Source organism: Haliotis rubra, unplaced genomic scaffold, assembly GCF_003918875.1.
Source record: "Haliotis rubra isolate DU_JTF1 unplaced genomic scaffold, ASM391887v1 Scf276, whole genome shotgun sequence".
NCBI classification, from domain to species: Eukaryota; Metazoa; Mollusca; class Gastropoda; order Lepetellida; family Haliotidae; genus Haliotis; species Haliotis rubra.
Genome location: NW_025766847.1, coordinates 1,031,792 through 1,044,766, shown reverse-complemented (window position 1 = coordinate 1,044,766; position 12,975 = coordinate 1,031,792). Strand labels below are relative to the sequence as shown.

The window sequence follows — 12,975 nt, the reverse complement described above, 5'->3', positions numbered from 1 at the left end:
TTTGTAATGCAGCTTCCCACATTTGGAGATGATAAGATAGTTGTATCTGGGGTTTTTAAGGCAAGTTTCAGTACACATGGTCAAAAATGCACATCAACGCGGATTTCATGCAGTCCATGTAGACTACAGTACACATTGTTGAGGGAGTGAATGGAGACATATTTACAGCAGCCGGTAAGACTTCCGCCCGTATCCCCCTAAATTTTAACGATGAGGAAAAATTCCTTTGAGAGGCATTTTCAGAAGTTGGATATGTCTTTCAGTATATTCAGTTACAGTTAAAGAAACATGTTACAACTCATCCTTATCAGATGAGGAATATATACATTCAGGTGATATGATTTGACTAGAATGAAATTTAAGGGGATACGGGCGGATGTCTTTCCCAGCAGCCAATAGTTACATTTTTCAGATATATAGTCATGTTGTCACGAGTTGATAACTCACATATAATCAGAGTTGATCAACAAAATAGTGTTTTGCAAATACGTAAATCATTTTTGGCGATCTCGAAAATGTTAATGTCGATTATTGTTTCTGAAATTCCAAAGTCTATAAATTTAATGATTATCATGCACAACCAATAAATAACTTTCCCGCATGGAGTATGGATTGTTTAGATGAACTTTCGCCACTACTCTCTCAATCGCTGCAAGTATCATGAGATGGTTCGCGAAGTGGGCGTGGCTTTTGTGTCACGTCCTTTGGAGTTGCTTCCCTTGTTCTGCTTCCGGTTTATGTCAACATGGACAAGGATAACGATGTTCTCAGTAAATATCGCGCTGTCACCAACAAGTTGAGAAAGTATGTTTGACAAACAGAGGACAGTTTTAGTCAGCGATTGCGTTTTGAATCAGGGGTCTATGGTTAAGATTTTGGCTGTACGCGGCAGTAAACATTGATACATTTATGATCGGGAATCGATTTTGAAGAAGAGCTTGTATGTTCGTGACATATCACTATAGAGGTCCTTAGCATACATGTATCATCTATGAAATACTTTCTTGCAGGCGGTTTCTCAAGAAACCAAACGTTTCCGAGGGCAGTGAGCAGTTTGGTAAGCATGTATTTTTCTTCCAGTCTACATCATATTTGTTGTTTTGTCTTTTTCTAAAGTCAAATCATTGATAGCACTAGCAGAGCTTGATGTTTGCTCAGTACTTTAGAGGATAAACATGGTAAATGTAGAATATTCGGATTTTGTTTCGCAGCTTTGTCTATTGCAACAGTTGCATAGTTTATTAATGAATAAATCACTTTCTTTTTACATTCTACAAGCCGATTATCAGTCAGACTCATTCATTATCTAAACATACTGGAATCCGATTATCAGCTAACACAAACTTTCCAATCACTGTCGGCAGAGTAGACGGCTTCCGAAATTCTGTATTCAGATTATCTAATGACTAATAAGATGTTCCCAATAATTAGGATTTTTTTACGTTTTTTACGTTATAACAGAGACCATATGGTCTCTGGTTATAAGTTTGATAAGCAACAAGGTGTTTCACGAAAATCAGAAATGCTTGTGCTACAAAGAGGATTTTCATTGACTATGTACAGAAAGGTTGATGTTAATGCATTTGTATGTATTCAAATGTTTCTGTGTTTAAATTTGATTGGCATCAAGTTGAAGTTGAACTTCAGTGAAGAAAGTGATATTTTGACATTTTGGTAATCAGTCAGGTTATGACTATTTGATGTTTGCTAAGCTACAGCAGATGATTTTGGGGCAAGGCTTTTAGATAGCTATTTTTAGTTCAGTCCCTGCACAGTGGTTTTGTCAAAATGGTAAAAACCATATGAGTCAGCTTGGTAGTGTTTAGTACAATATGTGATGGGCATTATAAGATGTAATATTGGTCTATACATATGGACATTTCTGAATGTAAAACCTATGTAGTGTTTAATATGTTAGCCCAACAAAGTGCAATTTGAATGACAAATTAATCTTGTTCTCCTCCTGGTTAACTTGTACAAGTATTCTGATCAGAGATATTAACTAATATCAAAACTTGCTATATTTCTTAGGGTGTCAAGGACCTCATGTTGACAGTGTCTTACCAGTAGCTCGTACTCATATTGATATAATCATATTGGATGTTTACATTGCAGCCAGTCTAGCCAAGTCCTTGCAGCAGCAAGAATGTCCTCAGTATGCAGGCTTCTGTTGTTTAGCTCAGGCCAGGTAAGAGGAGTCATGTTATTGGTACTGGACTGTTAAATTATTAGTATTATATACTACCCAAAAGGTGTTCAAGAACACCCCATTTTTCATATAACTATTGCTAATCTGTCATGACCATGGGTGTTCTTTGACTTTGTTTGAGTACAATATATTAAAAATGAGGGGGGTTACATTTGGTTTCAGAGAGAATATGACAAAAATGTTAGTATCCTATTCCTTATACGTTTATGCAGCATTTGCTACATGTATGCATCATGTTTGGAGGGCAACAAAGGAAAATGTAGTATGTTTTCACTTTGTTGTAAATATTGTTACCATGGTTACCTAGATGTGAACACACATTGGCTAATGCCCCTGGAGAGGCCCAGGCTCTCACACAAGCAGCACGGTCCTTCCTGGAAGCCGAACTCTTTAACAGATCACTCAAGTATCCTGGGTTTGAGGAGCATCTCACAGCTGCTATTAACTGCTATGGGCACGCCATCCGGGTAAGAAGATAAACAAACATCTTTGGATATATGTAAGAACATTTTACACCTGCATGATAAAAGTAGGATAACTATACTCTTTTGTAACTGTATATGTTAGGTGTCATTTCTTCCTGGAGAATGACATACTGCTGCCTTTTCTTACTTGGGAATATATATCTGTACTTTTTACTCTCATGTTGCCCCACTAACTGTTTGCAGGTGCACATTGAAAACAAGCAGGTGGCACTGGCAGCATCTCTGTGTCTGGAGCTAGGAAATGTGCTTATGGTAATTTTTTAAAAGTTTTTTAGCAACTGAACTTACTTGTCATTACATTGACAGTAACAAAAAATGTTTTTTGCTACAATTTTCATAGTCTATTGTCTGTAAACCTTAAGAACATAATTCAACATATCATTTGGGTGTGATAATCCTACTGTGAACATGTATTTAGTTTGCTGAACATTGACTGATATGTCTCCTTATCATGTATTTTGCTGATACTATGAATTGTTTACTGCAGAGATTGAACAAGCAGGTAGAAGCCATGGGCCACTTCCAACGAGCAGCTGAGCTGCAATCACAGGTCACTACTTGAACATTACTTCACTTGTACATTACACTTACAGGCAGTAACTCACCACAAGAGGGAGCCTGAGCAGAATTCATCCTTAATATTGTTGTTGTAAGAGCCAATGTTCCAAACATAAAATAATTCATTTTAACAGTATGATTTGGAAAAATATTAATAGACACATTTTTGTCTCATCCAAGTATTTAGTCAAATGGCAAAAGTGGATGTTATTTTACAACTACAGATGTTTACAATTGTTTACAGAGTCCCTTGGACTGTCTGGATGCCTTGGAGATGGTAGCCATTGCCAAGATTGACACAAGTAACATAAACTAATCTGTCTTTATAAAAATGTTCATTATTATTTTATAATTTACTAGAATGAGTCTTTATCTTAGTCTTGAGAGGGACTATTGTATTTGCCTAAATCTAGATGTTCCTCAGACATATATAGTTGTACAACAAAAGCCTTGGTTCTCCACAGAGGACTATGAAGGATCCCTTGCTGTACTCACTGAGATGGCGTACTTGGCTCAAGAGAGGGGAGGTAGGTTACATGTTCTAAACTATACTGTATGTCAACTGGTCTTCAATGACCTGTGCTGGTCAGGCTCGCTGTCTTGGTTGATGCATGTCACTGTATCCCAGTTACGTAGATAGATGCCCATGTCAATCACTGGATTGTCAGCAGCAGACTTGATTATTGACAGATTGTCGTCATATACCTGTAATACTGTGCGATGTTGAACTACCAAACTACCCTAGTGAGAAATGGAAGAGACTGGAAAATCAGCAAGGTTTGGTTAAGTACTTCACTCCCCAATATGCCACATCCTCAAATTACCATTGATCAGTTAATGATTGCCAAGTTTGATTGCTCAAGTTTTGACTAACCTACTCTGATTATGTGAAACCCCAATGTCAAATCTCACTGTCCATGACAAGATGCCACTACAGTGAAACATCATTAGGTTAAAGTCCCACAACACATACAGTACATGGAGCTGACTGTAGCTCCCCACACATACAGTACATGGAGCTGACTGTAGCTCCCCACACATACAGTACATGGAGCTGACTGTAGCTCCCCACACATACAGTACATGGAGCTGACTGTAGCTCCCCACACATACAGTACATGGAGCTGACTGTAGCTCCCCACACATACAGTACATGGAGCTGACTGTAGCTCCCCACACATGCAGTACATGGAGCTGACTGTAGCATGAAGCTGACTGTAGCTCCCCACACATACAGTACATGGAGCTGACTGTAGCTCCCCACACATACAGTACATGGAGCTGACTGTAGCTCCCCACACATACAGTACATGGAAGCTGACTGTAGCTCCCCACACATACAGTACATGGAGCTGACTGTAGCTCCCCACACATACAGAGTAGCTCTGTAGCTCCCACACTGACATGTAGCTGACTGTAGCTCCCCACACATACAGTACATGAAGCTGACTGTAGCTCCCCACACATGGACATACTGACTGTAGCTCCCCCACATACATATGAAGCAGTACATGGAGCTGGACTGTAGCTACACATGTACATGAGCTGAGCTGACTGTAGCTCCCTGTACACATACAGTACATGGAGCTGACTGTAGCTCCCCACACATACAGTACATGAAGCTGACTGTAGCTCCCCACACATACAGTACAGTGTAGCTCCCACATGTACATGAGCTGACTGTAGCTCCCCTACACATGCAGTACATGGAGCTGACTGTAGCTCCCCACATGAAGCAGTACATGGAGCTGACTGTAGCTCCCCACATACAGTACACAGTACATACAGAGTGACTGTAGCTGACTGACTGTAGCTCCCACATACAGTACATGAAGCTGACTGTAGCTCCTCCTGTACACATACAGTACATGGAGCTGACTGTAGCTCCCACACACACACATACAGTACATGAAGCTGTACATGACTGTAGCTCCCCACACATACAGTACATGAAGCTGACTGTAGCTCCCCACACATACAGTACATGGAGCTGACTGTAGCTCCCCACACATACAGTACATGGAGCTGACTGTAGCTCCCCACACATACAGTACATGAAGCTGACTGTAGCTCCCCACACATACAGTACATGGAGCTGACTGTAGCTCCCCACACATACAGTACATGGAGCTGACTGTAGCTCCCGACACATACAGTGCCGATGTACAAGTACAGGTCAACACAAGCTTGGTCTTATACTGAGTTAATGGAGATTACTTTAATATACATTTTGATGTACTTTATTTTTCATCTCGGAGACATACTTGAGCTGACAGTAGATGCCCTGTTGTACACTGTTCTGTTGTTTCAGGGTCCTCTGCTACAGGGAAGCCAATTGGAGCGTATTGTGACATCCTGTCCAGGTGTGAAGTGACTCGGGTTCTGCTTCTCATGCTGCTTCAGGTACTTGCTTTCAGAGACTCTTGTATTCTAATGTGTTCTCTTGCAAGCACCTTGTATCTCTTGTGTAACAGGAAGATATTGATACAGACGCATGAACGCACCCTGCAAGTTATGAAGTTTTCAGATCTGGTTTCCAGGCTCGTTGTGGGTCTGCCGGCTGTGGGATATCTACACACTGTCATAACAGCATAGTAACAATTTCCAGGAATCAGAGCATTCCAGTATGTCTTCATGCTGTCGACTCTACCATGTTCAGTTGACGCCAGGGGAATAATGAAACTAAAGTCAAATTGCACACTATCACAGCAGGCTAAGGGCGGTGGGGTAGCCTAGTGGTTAAAGCATTCGCTCATCACGCCAAAGACCCGGGTTCGATTCCCCACATGGGTACAATGTGTGATGCCCATTTCTGGTGTCCCCCGCTGTGATATTGCTGGAATATTGCTAACAGCGGCGTAAAACCAAACTCATTCACTCACTCACAGCAGGCTAAATGTATTATATAGAAAATTACAAAAAGGAAATTCCTGTAGTATTATCCAATTTCACAATTTTTAAACTTATCCTATCTCACGATTTGCACTTCTCTCTCTTGCTTTGACGCTGAGTGGAACGAATGAGAACTTTTCCTGTAGGCCTCTCTTGTCCATACGCCCGTGTTCCCCAGGCTGCTCTCCTTATAGAACCTGTCCCTAGTCCCCGACTAAGCGTGCAGCACGTTCCCCTGTCTACCCACGTGACTACCTCAGACTGATCATTCTTCTTCTTGTCGCACCACTGTGTGGACGTATTGTGAGAGTTCTCAGCTTTCCTTACAAATTAACATGAGAAATATATATTGGGTACTTGACCCTAAGTAGCGTAATTTTGGACACTGTAACAATATTTACTTCCGTAGATCCCACTCGTCATGTGTGGGTTGTATTAACCTGTGTTCCTGGAGCAAACGTCAGGAATGTGCTCCCTTATCAAGGACGTTTTTAGAGCATATAGACATGCTTGCTCACGTTGGCTGGCAGACAGAGCTCGTTACACTTCAACAGTTGATCACCCGACAAACCCCAATCCACAGTATTAACTGCTTCGTCGTCCGAGATTCCCATGTCGGACGGCTGATTTTATTGCCAGCTGATTCTCAAACTGCTCAGTGTTGCCACGACTCACACAGATCTACATCACAAATCACCGAACCAATTCACCACACCGAATCAGTTCGCCATACCGAATGGATTCACCAGACCGAACCGTTTCGCCACGGCGTAATGTGGATTACGACATCGACTCAATTCGCCATAATATTAAGACTGTTTCTTATCGCCGAAACGGTTCACATCATCGATTCGATTCACAGCACCGAAACGGCTCGCCTCACCGTAACGGCTCTCTTCACCGAAACGATTCACATCGTTGAACCAATTAACCTCGGCCAGAACATTTCACTTGCCTCACTGGTTCATCTGATCGTTCTAGATCTCTCCATCAACTGAGATTATTTAAACGTTTCAGATTACCGAACCTATCCAGATCACAGTCACGATCGAGATCACAACGCCGATCCAGATCACGGACTGATTCAGATCACATCAACGTTCCGGCTCACCACCCTGAACCGATTTACCAGCCCGACTCGTACCGTTTCACCAGGCCGAACCGCTTCCTATCGCCGAACCAGTTCACCTGGCCGTTCAAGATCACTGAATTGTCAGCATTCATCGAACTGTCAGCATTCGTCAATAATCCGTTCCTCGGACCTTGCCAGCAATTGAGTTTATTCACGAATTGGGCGATTCACCACTCGTGTTATTTCCAACACGGCGCATCTTACCAGCCTATCAGAGCCTATGCCAAATGTGTCTGGGATGCCTCCCAAGACACTTAACCCACATCGAACCTCGCTCTTTGTTTTCATGGTTCGGCTATGCCAGTCGCCTATAAGAGGCAGGAATTGTTTTGGTTGATTCGACACACATGATCGCATGGTTCGCCGACCACCTACGGCTACCTAGAGCAAGATACCAGATGTTCTATTGATTACATTCAACATGAAGGATCGGGACTTGTCAACACTGGTTTTCCACATCCTCAACGAGGTTCGTGAACTTGCATCTAGATAGGGCCAAATTTGTCGAACTCTGCTAGTTTTCAACACGATCCTATTTTTCAGGGCATCTGTGAGGCGCTGAATTCCTCATTACGAAGTGGCAAGCTCTAAGCACGACAATTTGATTTGTTTATCCGGTTTACCTTACGGTTTTTGAGGCGCTTAATGTTTTTAGTCACATTACTTATCCCACCTTGTACCCTTTTTTCGGCTGGTTGAACAGAAGTAGTAGCTATGTGCTTCACAATGCCGAATCAATTTACATGTGATGTCAGTAGCGCAGGAGAACCCATCACTAGTAGAGGTACTATGCTAGTCAGATCCGGCCTCCCTTGTTCATTGCTATCTACGGTTGTCACTAGCCTATACAGTGTATCCTGTCAGTTCCTTTTGACTTAGGGTAATCTGTGATCCACCGTCCAACCGTGGGATAAGTGCAAATCGTGAGATAGGATAAGTTTAAAAATTAGAAAATTTGAATATAAATTCTATATTTATATACTTATCCTCACGAGATGGATGCCTACCCAGCCTCCCCTCTACTCAGATTACGACGGTTACGTATAACTGTCATTGGCTCCAAGAAGAGAATGATCACTCTGAGGTAGTCACGTGGGTAGACAGGGGAACGAGCTGCATGCTTAGCCGGGGACTAGGGACCTGTCCTATAAGGAGAGCAGCCTGGGGAACATGGGCGTATGGACAAGAGAGGCCTACAGGAAAAGTTTTCATTCGTTCCACTCAGCGTCGAAACAAGAGAGAGAAGTGCAAATTGTGAGATAGGATAAGTATATAAATATACAATTTATATTAAATTTTCAATACCATGGGAGAGACATTTCAGAGCAATGACTGCATGTTAGGCCAAGCAAATGTGTTTGTACATGTATTGTATATGTTAATTTCAGCCAACACCCCAAAGAATCCGCCCTGAGCATGCTCAGACTTTAGAGAAATATGCATGGGAAACAACAGAAGACAATTTCACAGGTAGGTCACAACTTAGGCTTGTTGACAACCTGGTAACAAGTTGGGTATGTCAACAGCTAGAACAAGGCAAACAACATTTGGCTAAACCACTTACCTGTTCATGTAAACAACGTGGAAGAGAGTTTGTTTACATTTTGCAACTTTACATTACTGTGAAAAATGCCTGAAATGTGAGAGACTGGGAACAGTTTGATGAATTGGCAGTTAACTTCAAACTATCCCAATTCAAAGTTCCCCAATGTGAGCGGATGCAGTTTGGTAGTTTCACAATTCTACAAGAAAATGACAACGTTATACATGTGAAAGCACGCACATGGCGATGGATGGCCCTATCGATATATAAGTTAGTTCTTAGATTCCCATATTGTCCTGTTTGTGTAGATGTATTTTGACTAATTTGCATCGTTATTACCAGAAATTACTAGCCATATCTTCAAATGTAGTAGAAATTGCGCTGAAAATAATACACCATTTTAGTTGCCACCGTCATTGCTTGTTTTATGCATTTTCACGCGCGTCGGAAAAAGAGCGACACTGGTATGCTGTTTAGTACATATCTCACCTAATTTCCTTTAATTGTGTGAAAGGTCTCTCGGGCTTCTATGTCAAAATTTAAGACTCTTTAGACAAAACATAAAGAAATGACTGATTTTTTCCATTTAAATAGTGTCCTGAATATATCAACAATTAGACAGTTTGACTGGGTGTATCTTTTTGTGAAACACAAGGCACCTGTTTGGCATCAATTTAAAGCGTAAATGAAAATAACATTTCACAACACCCGAATATTTTGTTTAGGATAAGAATTTTCTTTGTTTATGATTATGTAGCTATTTCTCTTCATAAGTATTATGCAATGGAAGATGCAAAAGATAGCTTTTATATATGGAACTAAAATCACGTTACTATATATTAGAATATGGATGTAAGATTTGTCCAAATTAAGACATGACATGGTTTATATATTTTTAAACAATTTTCGATATATAAATGCTAGTTAAGAGTTTGATATCCTGTCATCACAATATTTTTAAATCGAATATGAATTGATTATATTACGCGAAAACAATGATAGTGAATCATAAAGCGTTTCCCGACAAAGCGACCTGGCCAATCAATTTTACATCATTGTTTTCTATAAACCTAATATTGACACACAAATTATTACCGAAAAAACAAGACAATTCCTTTAAATATGTGTGCATATACATTTCATACCATATATAAATCATTTTCATTAATATTATCAGTTTTACTTATAAGGTTGAATTAAATCGCCCGTTCATTAACCTGTTCATGTGAAACTGCAATATTAGTCCAAATGCATTGAATATTGTACATCATCGGAACTAACGCGAAATTGCAGTTATGGCTCACGCTTTGATCTTCTAACACTTGTGTAAAAAGGTTTAAAATGGTGTATTGCAATAAATATGTCAATTTCCCATGTAAATATGAAGGATTCAAAACAATCAAAACTTTCAAAGAATAAAACACAGTAAAACCTATCGCGCATCGCATGATATGATATTGAACAAGGCTAAATGTGGATACTGAAGTCAGTTTCATGAAAAGTAGTATCTGAACTATACGCGAAAAATATACACCATAATACTGACAGTGTAATCGGAAGGATTGGGCCATTGTGTTTACTCTTGTTCAACCGACCTTCACCTCAAAGAAATTGCCTAATATGTAGAACAATGTTGACGTATGATTATCACTACGGCTGACCGATTTCTTACAAAATAGACGTTTTGCTGACAAGGGCGTACATTAGGATTTTATTGAGGGACCCTTCCATTGATTCAGGGATCGTTTGTCCATAAATATGACATGTAAGTAATCAGAATGATTCTGACTATCTGTGTATTGTTATATGTTTTATCGTTTTCACTAAAGTAAGAGAAAAAAGACAGAAATCCAGATAATTACCAAGCATCGTTTCATGCGTGATTTTCCTCATCAGTCGTGATGTAAATAATACTGTACCGTGAAACTTTGACAATTTCTTATGAATTATCAAATCATTGCATTGTATCTATTTATAATTTCCTATTTCTTGCTACTGATACTCTTTCCATGCATATTCCAAAGGTATTGAGCCATTGCAAGCAATGAATAGGACGGATGAATGTTGGAAAATTTCAGAAAATGCTACACAGTGTAAAATAGGTTTTGTCTTTAGTTTTTACGTTAAAGATTGACATGTCATGAGTTGAATGCCCATCTATGTGTTCAACAACAATATTGCTATGGATCTGTTTTCTGTATAGATGTTTAACTGACATATTTTCATGATTTCAGTGCAATACCTGGGCGAGGACTTGTTTCTTCTTCTACAGTCGGTTGTGGTAAGTCAGTTGCATTGCAAAAAGCAAGATAATGCTTCACTGGGATTTTGGGAACAGTGGATTCTATGAATTTGGGAGAACCTTGGTGGTGAAATAGCACAATTGTTGTACAGAGTTGTCTCCCTTAGTCTGAGCTCATGGGAATCATCAAGTCCCTGATCTACAACCAACTTCACTTTAGGCTGTCAAATGAAAACAACCTCTCTTGCTTAAGAAATTAAGTAGGTGACATGCAGTTTTTGTGTCAGTACAGGGATGTATGTTTTAGCTTATCTGACTCATATGCAAGTAATCTCTAATCTAACAGGATTTCTTCCTGAAAATGTTATGTACCTAAATAAGTATTACTAATTTACAGATGGCCTGTCAGTCACATGACCTGGGATGCCTTCAGGCCCTCCAGACCGATCTGTGGCCATACCTCAACACGGAGCAGAACCAGATCCTCCATCTTGTCATCCAGGAACTCTCCCATCCGGCTGGGGAAGGTGTTTAGTGTGCCACACCCCCAGTAAATACAGGGCTATCTTGTCACATCCTGTCAAGGAAAGTGATTGTGCCACCCCCTCAGTAAATACAGGGCCATCTTGTCACACTCTGTCAACGAAAGTGATTGTGCCACCCCTCAGTAAGTGCAGGGCCATCTTGTCCCACCCTCTGCCCTCATCACAGGACCTGGTTGTGCAGAGTTGTGTCCCTTCCCAAGAAAATCAACTTCCTTCATGAGATTCATTCACCCAGATTTTCATCTTGTGTCAGCACAGAACTCATGTTTGTTAGTTGCATCTTTATTATATTATTGATGTGAGTGATATGTGAAAAACTGTTCAAAGCAAGTGAATTCCCAGAGAACTTGTTGCTCTACTGAACTGGAAGTGTGTTTACTGTCACTCCAGACATTGTCACATGTTATGTTTACATGCAGTACATTCCAGTTGGCAAATAGGGGTTCAGCCCACTGTTAACAATATTCCAATGGAGGGCACCTAGAATTGTTTCAAACATTGTATATGTTGTACCTTTGTCTACAGTATGGCAAATGAATGCTGAAGCCCCTGGCTACGCTATCACCAGTACCATGGCATGTGTATTGTGGGTCAGTCTGAGTAACAGAGTCATGTTGTTGCATATTTTCTGGGTCCAACAGGTTCACATTGAGAAGGAACAAAGATGATATTTCTACTGTGAAGCATATGGTCAGCTCTTGGTGTATGTTATTGTCAGCTGGTAAGAGTTTGTCTGTGTTGTACTGTGAAGGATGTACACATCTGTCTGATCAGCTGATGATCGTATTGTCAAGTATCATCTGTAATCTACATATTTCTGTGGATGTAGCAGAACAATAAACTGATATTTCTTATTGTGGTCTCCCTTTACTGTTTACTGTGTTCAAGAAGAATATACTAGGTATACCTGCTCATCTGAAGAATATACTAGGTACGCTTGCTCATCTGAAGAAAATACTTGGTACACCTGCTCCTCTGAAGAATATACTAGGTACACCTGCTCCTCTGAAGAATATACTAGGTACACCTGCTCATCTGAAGAATATACTTGGTACACCTGCTCCTCTGAAGAATATACTTTACACCTGGTATACTTGGTACACCTGCTCCTCTGAAGAATATACTTGGTACACCTGCTCCTCTGAAGAATATACTTGGTACACCTGCTCCTCTGAAGAATATACTTGGTACACCTGCTCATCTGAAGAATATACTTGGTACACCTGCTCATCTGAAGAATATACTAGGTACACCTGCTCATCTGAAGAATATACACACCTGCTCATCTGAAGAATATACTTGGTACACCTGCTCATCTGAAGAATATACTTGGTACACCTGCTCATCTGAAGAATATACTTGGTACACC

At 40.4% G+C, this 12,975-nt stretch overlaps 1 protein-coding gene across 1 annotated transcript; it reads left to right on the top strand.

Annotated features, from left to right (window-relative positions):
• The first annotated feature begins 719 nt into the window (after window positions 1-719).
• On the top strand, window positions 720-12,460 carry LOC124280931 (40-kDa huntingtin-associated protein-like). Its single transcript, XM_046716925.1, has 12 exons — window positions 720-804; window positions 1,011-1,057; window positions 2,116-2,188; window positions 2,517-2,676; window positions 2,878-2,946; window positions 3,182-3,244; window positions 3,497-3,554; window positions 3,717-3,779; window positions 5,564-5,655; window positions 8,665-8,746; window positions 11,054-11,100; window positions 11,459-12,460. The coding sequence occupies exons 1-12, from the start codon at window positions 746-748 to the stop codon at window positions 11,594-11,596; spliced, it is 951 nt and encodes a 316-aa protein (XP_046572881.1). The 5' UTR covers window positions 720-745; the 3' UTR covers window positions 11,597-12,460.
• Window positions 12,461-12,975: the final 515 nt, after the last annotated feature.

Excerpts from the sequence above, each read along its gene's own strand:
- LOC124280931 (XM_046716925.1), top strand. The coding sequence starts at position 746 with ATGGACAAGGATAACGATGTTCTCAGTAAATATCGCGCTGTCACCAAC. Across the intron at positions 2,677-2,877 it reads GCTATGGGCACGCCATCCGG|GTGCACATTGAAAACAAGCA; the intron begins GTAAGAAGATAA and ends AACTGTTTGCAG. Across the intron at positions 5,656-8,664 it reads TGCTTCTCATGCTGCTTCAG|CCAACACCCCAAAGAATCCG; the intron begins GTACTTGCTTTC and ends TGTTAATTTCAG.